We start from the raw sequence: 11,216 nt of genomic DNA, 5'->3' as shown, positions 1-11,216 counted from the left end.
GCAGCTTATGCAAACTGTTTAATGGTAAAAGTGCAAGTGAAAAAACCTTCCTCTGCATATTCATTCCTACAAAAAAGTAATGCATAAAATATACTATGTGTCTAAGTATATTGTCAGTATCTGTAGAAGAGTTTTAAAAATAGCCTGCCTGGTACCGTGGGTGTCAGGTTGCAGTGACTATTAGGCTAAAGAAAGAAAACTTAATTTACCGTGAAAATGTATGTATCAATCTATTACATCAGTAATTTGCTGATGGGCAAAAAAAAAAAAAAAAAGGAACATGGGAAGATTGTTACTGCATTTGAGTGATTTCTTGAAGAAAATACTACTGCAGCAGTAGCCTGTAGGATTTTTCCTATTATCACTTTGCAGGCATTTGTCTGCATTTGGAATATTTGGAATAATCCTTGTTGATTTAGTAGGTGCCATCAATAAATTCATCTGAATCAACACTGAATATTATAAAACCACAAGCGCAGGCAAGGTGTGCACAGTCTGCAGTGCCATTTATTAACTAGCGTCCAGGCGTAGTTGCACCAGGGTAGCGGAGCCGATGAGTTTGATTACAGTAACTGGAAGGGTGCCAAGTGATCGTAGCTGGCTGGTGTCTATAGACTTTGATGTATTCGCAGTTGTAAGCTGCTGTCAGTTCCTCACTGGAGAAGCAGCCACACATCACCTGAAGTTTTACATTTGAGGCCTGTTTCTTTCATGTTGGTTTCCCACTTGTGGACAGATAACTTTGCCCAGAAAGCAGGTGTATCCTGTCTCCTGAGCATGCAAAACCCAAGGACTAGCTCATCTTTGGCCACAAACCACAAAGTGTATAATTTAAATAGAAAATGGGCTATTGCTCCTTCATTGAAAAATGAAGTAGGCATTCTCAAGGGCACTGGGAAACAACATGTCAGTTTCTAGTAACACAGCAAGCCAATGCACAAAAAGGTGCACTTCTTGGTGGTTCTACCCGACCCCGAAATTTCTGTCACATAAAGAAAGGAAGGCGAGAAGCCGGTGACCTAACCCAAACGCAGAAGCCCCCGCAGAGCTTTCGCCTCAGGGGCCGGTGCCGCCGCCGCCCCCCTGCTGGGACTGGCACGGCGCGCGTGTACGGGAGCGGCAGCAGGTAAACGCAAAGCCAAAGATCTTTTTAAAAAAACACCTCAAGAAACAAAACAGAAGTAGGCTAGAGGAAAAGGTCAGTTTTGACCCTATAAGCCTTCAAGGCGTCCCTGCAGCGCGGTGCAGCGGGCGGCGGGAAGGGCAGCCCGCCCGTCCGCAGCGGGGCCGGGCCGGGGGGTGGGTGTCCCGCTCCCGTTACAGGGCGCTGCGCGGGTGCCCCCTGGCAGGGCTAGCTGCCCGCGATCTCCAGGGGACATCAGCGCCCGGAGGTGCCCGGGGGAAGGAGGGGCTTTGCCGGGATCCCCCAGAGCAGCCCTGCCCCTGACAGGGGCCTCAGGGCACCGGCGAGCTGGGGCGAACCGGGCGGGCGGGACCCGGTGCGACCTGCTCCTCCTCGCCCCAGCCCCGGCCGCCTGCCCCCCTCGGCGACGGTAAGCCCTCCCCAGCGCTGCCCGCAGCCCGGCTCCGCGGCCGCCTCCGCCCCTGGTCCCTCCCCGGCGCCTCTCGCAGCGGCGCGGCCGCCGGGTCCCTCCCCTCCAAGATGGCGGAGAGTCTCCCCGAGCATGATCGGATCCTGCAAGAGATCGAGAGCACCGACACGGCCTGCGTGGGACCCACCCTGAGGTGAGGGGTGGCGAGGGCCGCGGCGCCGACGGCGAGTGGGGGTTCCCGCCCCGCCAGCCCGGGGAGCCCCGGCCCGGCCCGGCCCGGCCGCGCTTTCTGACAGCTCCTCCCCAGAGACACTGCGGGGCCGCTCCGGCGGGAGGAGGCCGCTCCGGGCCCGGAGGGGATGCGCAGCCCTCGGGGCTCACAGCGGAGACCCGGCCGCTGCCTCCGGCCCCGGGTCCTGCGGGGGTACCGCGCCCCGGCCCCCTGGGGTGCTGGAGGGAGAAGGTGCCGCCGCGGCGCGGTGCGGTGCGGGCGGGCGGGGAGCGGTACCGGCGCGGCCGCGGGCGGCTGTCATGCGCGGGCCGGCGGCGCTGACAGGGCCGACGGTTGCCGCGGCCGTGCGCCAGAGCCCGGGCTGGCCTTCCTCTGTCATCGTCTGCCGGGGAAGCGGAGCGCTGGCCGCCTTCCGGCGGGGGTGGGCGCGGTGGGCCGGAGCGGGGCCCCGGCACGGGGCGCCGGGTCTGGGCCCCCTGACGTAACCCGGCGCCGGCCTCTCCGGCGCCCGAACGGGGGGAGGCTCCTGCCCCGCGCTTGGGCATGGGGCATTTCCCGGGGGTGTGCCGGCACCCCCGGGTCAGCGCCGAGAACGGGACCGACAGCGTGCAGCGGGTGGGTGTTCTCATCCGTGCCTGCGGGGCTCCTCTCTGTGCAGCCGGAACCTCCTGCCTCTGCCGGGTTCCTTCAGGAGATGTGTGCAGAGCGCTTCTGAAATGCCATGACTTCAATGGGTTTTGTTTATTTTTTGTTCTTTTCCCTCCAATTCCATATACCGCCAAATGGCGTAGCCTGCATGTTGAAGAAAAGGTTTTATTTAACCTCTCCTGTTGGCAAGGAACGGGTCAGTGCTGGGGAGGGAAGTACAGGGCCTGGAGGGGCTGGGTCATGGCTGAGGTGCAGGGGGAATGGGCATCTTCAACCTGGAGCTGTGCTGGTGCTTCCCTGATTAGAGATGTCTGAAAGAAGTGAAAAAGTACAGACTGTGAATTTGCACATTATCTTTTTGGGAAGATGTGGAGAGCCTGCGTGCAGGCAACTGGAAAAGGCGGTTTGTGTGGCAGCATGATTCGAAGAGGTGAGCACCACGGCGCTGCTGGCTTTCCCTGCAGAGGGGATGGTGCCTGCTGGAGAACGCGGGTAGGGCTGGGAAAGGACGAACGAGGGGTGCGCAGATGGGGAACCCGGTGCCAGAACTGATGGAAGAGAAATGTACATTGCGCGTGAAATGAGTCTCTTTGGATTTTGCAGCGAATGATTTTGTGGTTGGCTGTGTATCTCTGCAGCAGGCCTCCAGTGCTGAGAGCTGTGTGGGAAGTATCGGTCTGGGCATTTCTGCGAGGCTGGGCTAATCAGTCTTCAATGTGGTGGGGTGGCACAGACATCACCCAGGCGCTGCTTCTGGGGTCAGCCTGGTCTTGGGGGCCAGCCCAGAGCAAACTGCGTTCTGATCTCCCTTTCCTGTTCCTTAAACACAGCTGGTATTGGGAATACAGTGTTAGGTGTTGAAGCTGAGCATCACAAGATGCTTCACCTGTGAGAGTTTGTGATCTCGGGCTGAGAGAGAGTAGCAGAGATGGTTTCAGACTTGAGTTGTCCCTGAAGGCAGTTTAGCCATGTTTCAGCTAACAAGCCCAGGCAGGTTGAAGCTGATGTCTGCAGAAAGCACACCAAAACAAAAAACTTAGAAACAAAATATTAAATAGAATTGAAATCTTGCTACCATCTCCAGTATAGAGCTTATATCAGAGGAACCTACGTAAAGGGCTTGCAGAGATCAGGCTGCACAGTAGAAGGCAGCATGTTTAGGAACCACAAATGATGAGGGAGGGATGTAAAAGGGGGAAGGGACAATATGAATCTCTTAGCCATATTAAACATTAAAATGTGTCAAAATTTTTATAAATATGAACGTTTAGTTTTTTAATTTCCTTGCGTGTTCCTGTCCTTTCTTTTCCTGTTAGTATCTCATCTGTCTTACCAATTTAGTTATTATACTGACTTTGTAGAAGGGGAGTTTTGCATTGCTGACTTTCAGAATTTTTAGAAAAGAGGTGCATGTTGGTCTGATTTAACCTCTAGTATTCATTTACAAATCAAAAAATGAGGCTAAAAGATGGTTACACCTGGCTGAGTGTCTTGAAAGAAGTCCGGCCAACATCACAGAAATATGCTGCTATTTTACAAGAACAGCAGTGTTTAAAATCAAAATTGTAGCAATCTCTTCATCTATGTCTGTTAAAATTTGTGAATTGCTGTGTGAAACTGAAAAGTCTAAAATCCCACATCTAATTTCAAGACTTGTTTCAGTGAACAAAAGCATAAATGTGAAATGGAACATTATTTTCTGCATGAGATTTAGGTTTTACGTGCTAAACAATGTAATAAATCAAAGAAATTAAATGAGTGATTCTATGTGCAGTTGCATAAGGCTACAACATAAAGTGATCCATCGATTTCCAGTCGTAGAAGACATTGATGCCAGTTTTCTCATGTAATGACTGAAATTGCATTCATTTCATTACGTGAGATGGAATGTTTTTGTAATATATGGTCTGTAATGCTGGGAGAATATAGCATTGTGACATGAAATGAAGTACCAACTTAATGTACTTAAACAGCAGAACAAAAGAAGGGGCTCAAAGTGAGCAGTTCGGATTAAGTAGCATGAGGTAACGCTAAATGCTGAAGATCGTAGGATATGCAAGATCTGACTTATCCTTAATTGTTCATATCAAGATCTTAATATCTTCCTAATGCATCCATGCTTCACAAAGTGTAATTTTTTTGTGGGCCATGTGTAGATTCCATGGAAACAAGTTTATGGTCTTGTTCTTTTTTAGTGTTTTGTTTGCAAGTTTGGTATAGCTGTCTCTGCCAGGGTGTTGTTTCCTACGCTGCTAGAAGAGCAGCATCACTTGTGCTTATGATATAAAAATTAATAGCATATTTTGACACATAATGTTTTTGTGTGTAACTTACAGATAAGGAACAACATACAGACTGACCCTGCAGGTGATTTTCTAGGGCTGAGATCCATCCATGTTTAGGAATGTGAAATGCAGGTTCTTCATAGGAGGAATGAAAGTACAGCTAGTACAGTTGGGCTTATTAACTATTTAGGAGCATAAGTTAGCTCCTAAAGATTGCTCTGCATCTCAAGAAATATAAAATGAAGAGATTGTATTTGATTAATTTGTATTTTATTTTATTAATTTTCTTTTTAAATTTTAAGTGGATGAATTTATTGACTTGAAATATCTGGTATTTAACCTGCATTTCTAAGTTTAGTGACACACACTGAATCATTATAAATAAGACTTAAATCAACTGTATAACATAACTTTCATTAAATAGGCAGACTGTGTATAAAACAGGCCAGGACTGACTTTTTCAGCAGACTCTGTGAAGCTTTTATCAACATCTTTCTAGCTTTAATGGCTGGCTAAATGAGATTAATGACAACACTTGTTAAAAGCTCATCACTCTCACCTTTTTATATAACGTGTTAATATCTTACAATTCATGTCATATACATACTGTTGGGCTTTGCAAAACCAGGGAGAGTTGTCAGTGCACTTCTAATATTTATAAAGGAAAAAGACAAAAAAGAAAGTCAATGTCCATATTCTTCTCTCTCTCTCAAAAAAAAGATAAACACATTAAAAAGTTACAACAAGAAACTTCCAGGCCCTCACTGAACTCCACAGAAATACCTATTAATAAAATTCCAAGAATCAATTTTTAAGAGTGTTTTCCATACTTCTTAAATACTCAGACATGCCAGGGTAATTAATAAGATAAATTATATTCAGAAGAAAATAATTGACCTTGCCTGCTGGTTAGTTATGTTGGTTGAAATAGGTCAAAGTGGAGCTCAACAGTGTAGAAGGCGCTGTTCTGCCAGCATCCTGATATCCTATACTTACGAGTCTCTTTGACCTTGTGGTAATGTGTAAATTTCAAAGCCCGTTTTAAAAAATAAATGAATTAATTCTTAAGCTCTAGCTTGGCAATGTATTGCATAAACATATGATAGAATTTTTCTGAACACTTCATTTCATGAGTGGCACATCGAGTTTGCAGTGTTCTGTGATCCCCATGCACCACCTGTCAGAGGAGTACCTCCATGTCCACAATCAGTTGACTAAACAACTAATACAAAACTAAAATAAAATTTAAAAATTATAAGGGAATCTATGATGGCAATTTTGTAGCTAAGGTGAAGTCGATGAGGAGGTGCTATGTCTATTGATGTATCTGTAAGTGGGATGTACTCTGTGGCTTTGATCCACAATCGGAGCTCAGAAAGTGCTCCTTGACAGTCAGTGTAAAAATGCTTTGAGACAACCTCTCTTCCTCTGCTCCTGAGATCTGCCATCACCAAGCTGTTGCCTGGTAGATGTCAGAGCCCCTTCTAGGTTGCTGGAAGTTCTGCTGGCCATGAAACTTCTTTGCAGAGTTATTAGAGGGTTTCCTATGAAGACATGTCACTGGCATGTTGTCTCTGGCTACGGGAATCACACCGCCAAGAGATGTTAGGTTGATGAGTTTCTGTCTGATGCCGCAGTATGCTGTGGTGACCTTCCACTGACCTAGGACTGCATTGCACTGGTAAAAGCTGCACTGAGCCACCCAGCTGCAAAGCAAAATCACCTCCGCATGGTGCTGCTTTTGTAGGTTGAATAGAGTTTGGAGGTAGGATGTGTATTTGTTGTGAGCCTTATAAATGTTTATGGATGAAGTGTTAGAAGTGATTGATAACTGTTCATCCTGAACTTCTGTCCTTGTCTTGTAGAAAAGCTGAAAGTAAAAGGCACGCTTCAGTAAGGCATCGTTAGAGGACCAAATCAAGGAAGTGAAGGTAGCAATAGTGGTCCAGGCAAGACTGTTTTGTCCTTTCCCGATCAAAGTTTCTAAGAAAATTTGGAGGCAGAAATACAGAGTGAGAATCTCTGCTGCTTGAGTTGTGGTACACTTTGCAATTGCAGGTGCTTTGCCTGGACTGGGGGCCATAATTTGTATTTTGGAAATACTCATTTGAGGGGGGTCTGTCCAAAGCCAAATGAACAAATACCCTTTGGAGTATGATGGGTTGCTCTGAAACCTCAGTGTAGCTTGTTTTACTGAAAGCATACATTATTATTACAAGCAGGTATGATTTAGTTGTATGAATCTGTATCTTTAGCAGAATGGTTACTAAGCAGTAGCACAGGCAGACTTCTCTAGAAGTGGGAAGACAGTACAGTGTTAACACAGTCACAGGCTGGGAAGTATTTTTTCTGAGCACTTGCCAATGGGCTGTGAGGATTTGTGATGTGGTTATCCAATGACAAAGTGTGGTTGCCCTCATTTTTTGCACTGTGGTCTTACTTGTCAGGTATGGTTGTCTAAAGGCATTTTTCTGTGTTTTCATTATTTTGGTTTTGGACTGTGAGCCAGTAACTCACCTTTTTCTCTATAGTTTAATCTTTTAAATATAGAGCAAATGTAAGAAGAGTCTGAGATCATCAGCTGATGCTTTGAGTCAAAACTGAAATAGTTTGATCATGTATTTCAATTTCAAATAGTATGATAATGTTTTACAGTATTGTAGGCTATTTTTATGGTTTGAAAATCAGTATACTGTTTTTTATCTCCATCAGTGGTCTGTCTTTAAGCCCTGCTCAGTTTTCAAGTTCATGTGTTCATTTTTTGTTCCTTTTCAAACTGAAGTTACAAAGTAGCCCAGAGGAACTAGAAATTCTGTGTGTGTTAGCTGTGGTCTTTTTTTGGATCAGGTCACGGAGTGTACTTTGATGTATATTTATTTATTGGTTTACCTTTACTGTAATAGCTAACTCCCATTTTGCAACTGGGTTGCTATAGAGTAAGGAGAATGACCTGCTGGCTTGTAGTGTCAGTTGCACATTTTGTTACTTGGTGCAGGATCTGATGATACCCTGAGTGTTTAAGTTGAAAGGCAGCAGTCAGATAAAGCAACTGTCTATGTGAGCAGGTCTATCACCATGTATATTGCTATAAAAAAGCAATATTTTTTTTATCGCTACTCCATTACATAGACTCAAAACAGTGTAAGAAGAGTGTGTGTTGTAGGCTGATTAATCTGGTATTTATATATTCAGCGACAGAACTGCAGTTCTGATTTTTCTGTAAGCTAGCCTGATAATTCAGGCAGATCTGCTATTGGTGGCAGAAATATTTTAGAAGAAGGTGAGGATTTGCTTCCATTGCTGCAAGTTTCAACATAGTACTCAACTTTTTAGAAAGCCTGAAACTGTTTGTGGGTAACGATACCTGCACTGCATTTTTCTGTTGTGCAAAAAAATCTTTAGGTTCAATGCTGATTAAGTTTGTCATGAAATACATGTCTGCAAATCAGGTTATCTTGATCTTTTTAAGTATTCATGCATCAGCTTCTGACTCAGTTCTTGCTGTGTATTCCAAATGGGCAACTGCCAAGTGAAGGTTTAACCTAACTAGTAACCTATATGAATAATACTTCTGAAATAGTTCTCTCCAGTTTCGCAAGCATTACCAAAGAGCTTGAAATTGTTCCTGTGTTTAGGAAACATATTTCAAAATACAGTAAAGCTTTTAAAATAGAGATCATCTGCCGAGAGATCCAGAATAGTGTACTTGATACGTGGTTCGTGCAGTTTGTATTATTGTGTGTCATCTAAATTTAGCCTTCTCATTATATGAATGGCTGTTCACTGTTACATCAGTTAAATTCAGGAAGGCCAATCGTTATTGTTATTCATGTTGTTTCTTCATCAACTTATTCCTCAAGCTGATTTTATTTAGTGTCTGTTGACCCAGATTTTGGACCTGCCATATGCATAATTTTACATCCTTCACAAATGCCAGTCACATGGGTGCTTTGTTTCTTGCAGATTTTTTGGTGAAGCTAACAGCATATTCTGTACTCTATCTTTCTGTGTGCATTGCTGAACCATTGCTCTGAGACTTGGCAGTTTCCTCAATACAGATGTCTACCTGGGGAGCCTTAGCAGAATTGAATTAAATATAAGCCTGTTTCTGACCTGTAAGTGCTAGAGCGTTTGCACATACAAGGCTGAAATTACAGCAACTGCAGTTCAGCAAGTTTTGTCATGTTGCATTTTATGTATTATACTACTAAAACAAGCTCATAAAAATCTATGAGGATTGATATTTCTTAAATAATGCTTCTCAGATAATGCTAGGAATAGGAAACTATTTCTATGGGTTGTAGTAAACTATTAAGTACTAACTTGTTCAAAAACATCAACCTAGCTTTGCATCAGCATCAAGTAATCGCATCAGATTTTATCTTACTGAAGGGCTTGCTATGGCTAGTTGTAAAATCTAGCTGTTGCCAGTCTTTCTGGCTATTATTTGGCGATGCTGGAAATGCTCAAACCTAATCCCTGTCACCACATGTTCGATTTAATGTTCAGCTTAAAGTGTGTTCAACAATGCATCTCTTCCTCATCTTGTCAGTGCCTACTAAGGAATTATTTGTATGCCTGACAAACTGTTCTATGCAGGAAGGATTTAACGATCTCTCCTGGAGCCTGGCTGAAGCCCTTCCTGTACCTCAACCTTTGCCAGTAATACCAAACTAGTAGGGAACTTAATCACTGACAGAGGTATTAAGAAGGAAAGAAGCAGGTTTTAGAGTGCACGAGCCTTGATGGAAGGATTTGGGGTTTGATAGAGAGGAATTAAAAGATGTCTTTGAACAGTTCTGCACTAGAGACCTGCAGAGAGGGCTGGGACCTTTTTTTTGTTTGTTTTGCCAGAGCATGAGAAAGGTGTTCAGCCCTAATACTGTGAGTTGGATTTCCACTGTCTTCAGAGCAAGTAATTTGCTTGCAAAACTGCAGTGTAACTTGCAATTCTCCTATGAAGCAGAGTAATACACAATTCATAATGCATATACTGTAGTATGTTTACCTAGGGGGATAATTTTGAGGCATTTCAACTTAAGAAAGAAGTGTTTAAACTTTCAAGTATTGTGTACTTCAATTTTAATATCCTCCGCTCTCCTTTCTGTTACAGACATTTAGATGTTTGTGTTGGTAGCAGCTTTCACTGGGACTTTCACAATTTGCCCACTTCCTTATGTGCAGAGTGACTTTGAAGGATCTCCACCCCACTGATTTCAGCGAGGCAATGTTTTATTTTGGGTTTTGGTTTTAGTTAATTTCAGCATAAAAGTAACATAGTTAATACTTTTTTATACTGTATGTTTGCTCTGTTCTGTTTCATAAACTTAGGAAACTGTAATTAGGTAGACTATGCATGCTGCCTCCTCTTGAAATGTGGAGTTTCTGTGGGGTGCATGAACAGATTTTCTGCCGTGTAGTCTGTTTATCGAGCAGGTAGAGGACTGGAGTAAGGTAACAAAGACTAGTGGAAGTCAGTTGCTTCAACACTGTTGGTTGCTTCCTAGCAGGCAGAAACATTGTGAGTTAGTTTTGGTTGGGCGTTTGAATTAAAAACAGACTTTTTAAAAAAAATCTTTCATTTTCTGCAGTGATCCTGGGAGATGTGCATGTGCAAAGGATGTATAGTACAGACTGTTGATCTGTATGTATTATATAGCCTATGCAAGCTCACAGTGTTAACAAACGTTAACAATATGTTTGCAGAGGAATGTGACACATCAAATAATTATCTGGTTTGATCTGTATTGTAATATAATACATTCTTAATCCAGTTGGTTTTGAAACTTTTTTGTTATTGGATATTTCATTTAATCTGGAACTTCTTGATTTCTAAAAGAGTACATTTACATCTGTGTGGTGGTGTATTCAAAGCTTATTGAAATAAGCAACTTAGACGTTTGTGTCCATTCTATTGTGTGTTACATTTTGTATGTCTCGTGAAGGCTCTACTGAAACAATTGGTATGTATTTATCTTGAGAATTATGTCTAAAGTGCCGCAGATGAAGAAGACATACTAGTTATAGGTTGTACTAGATGGCAAAGTATTATTATGTGTAATAGTGTCCCATGACTGGGACATGTGTAACAGAAATCTGATCAAATCTTTAAAAAGAACTTCAGAAGCTCACAATTTCATTTATAGATGAATCCATTGCTCCTAAAATGGAACAATTTGTGTTACAGTCTGTGAAAATTAAGGGAAGATGAGTATATTGCTATATGGAGTTCAGTTTCTTATTTTATTTTCTATGAAATAACATAGGTTTCACTGTATTGTTTAGGTATATGAAACAAATGGTCAAACTCGATCTTTTGTTACCTGGCAATAGCTAATACCAAAGTGAGTGAAGCTGGCATTTTTTTTTTGGTGTGGTTTTTTTTCTTTAAATCTACTATTACAACACAAAATTTGATTAAAAAAAAAAAAAAGAGCAGCGCAGCACTTGTTTTTCAGTTTCTTGCTTCATACATCAGTAAGTCGCACAAAGGCTTAG

General features: G+C 43.3%; 1 protein-coding gene across 13 annotated transcripts in view; it reads left to right on the top strand.

Annotated features, from left to right (window-relative positions):
- Nucleotides 1-11,216, top strand: part of EXOC6 (exocyst complex component 6) — a 123,038-nt gene that overhangs the window by 28,159 nt on the left and 83,663 nt on the right. For 3 of the 13 annotated variants that reach the window (XM_080403597.1, XM_080403592.1, XM_080403600.1), the window contains exon 1: nucleotides 2,264-2,400. The exons of 4 other annotated variants lie outside the window; for them this stretch is intronic. Coding sequence is in view for 3 of the 9 variants with exons in the window: in XM_080403604.1 (XP_080259730.1) it covers nucleotides 1,664-1,746 (83 nt within the window). In the remaining 6 variants the exon portion in view is untranslated. Of the gene's footprint in view, nucleotides 1-260; nucleotides 1,747-2,263; nucleotides 2,401-2,440; nucleotides 2,864-11,216 lie in introns of those variants that run through there. 6 more of the 13 variants (XM_080403593.1, XM_080403596.1, XM_080403604.1 and 3 more) reach the window with 5 other exon arrangements.

This window comes from Falco punctatus (genome assembly GCF_963210335.1).
Source record: "Falco punctatus genome assembly, chromosome: 9".
In the NCBI taxonomy this organism is placed as follows: Eukaryota; Metazoa; Chordata; class Aves; order Falconiformes; family Falconidae; genus Falco; species Falco punctatus.
The sequence above is the reverse complement of the archived record's forward strand: the minus strand, read 5'-3'. Positions and strand labels throughout refer to the sequence as shown.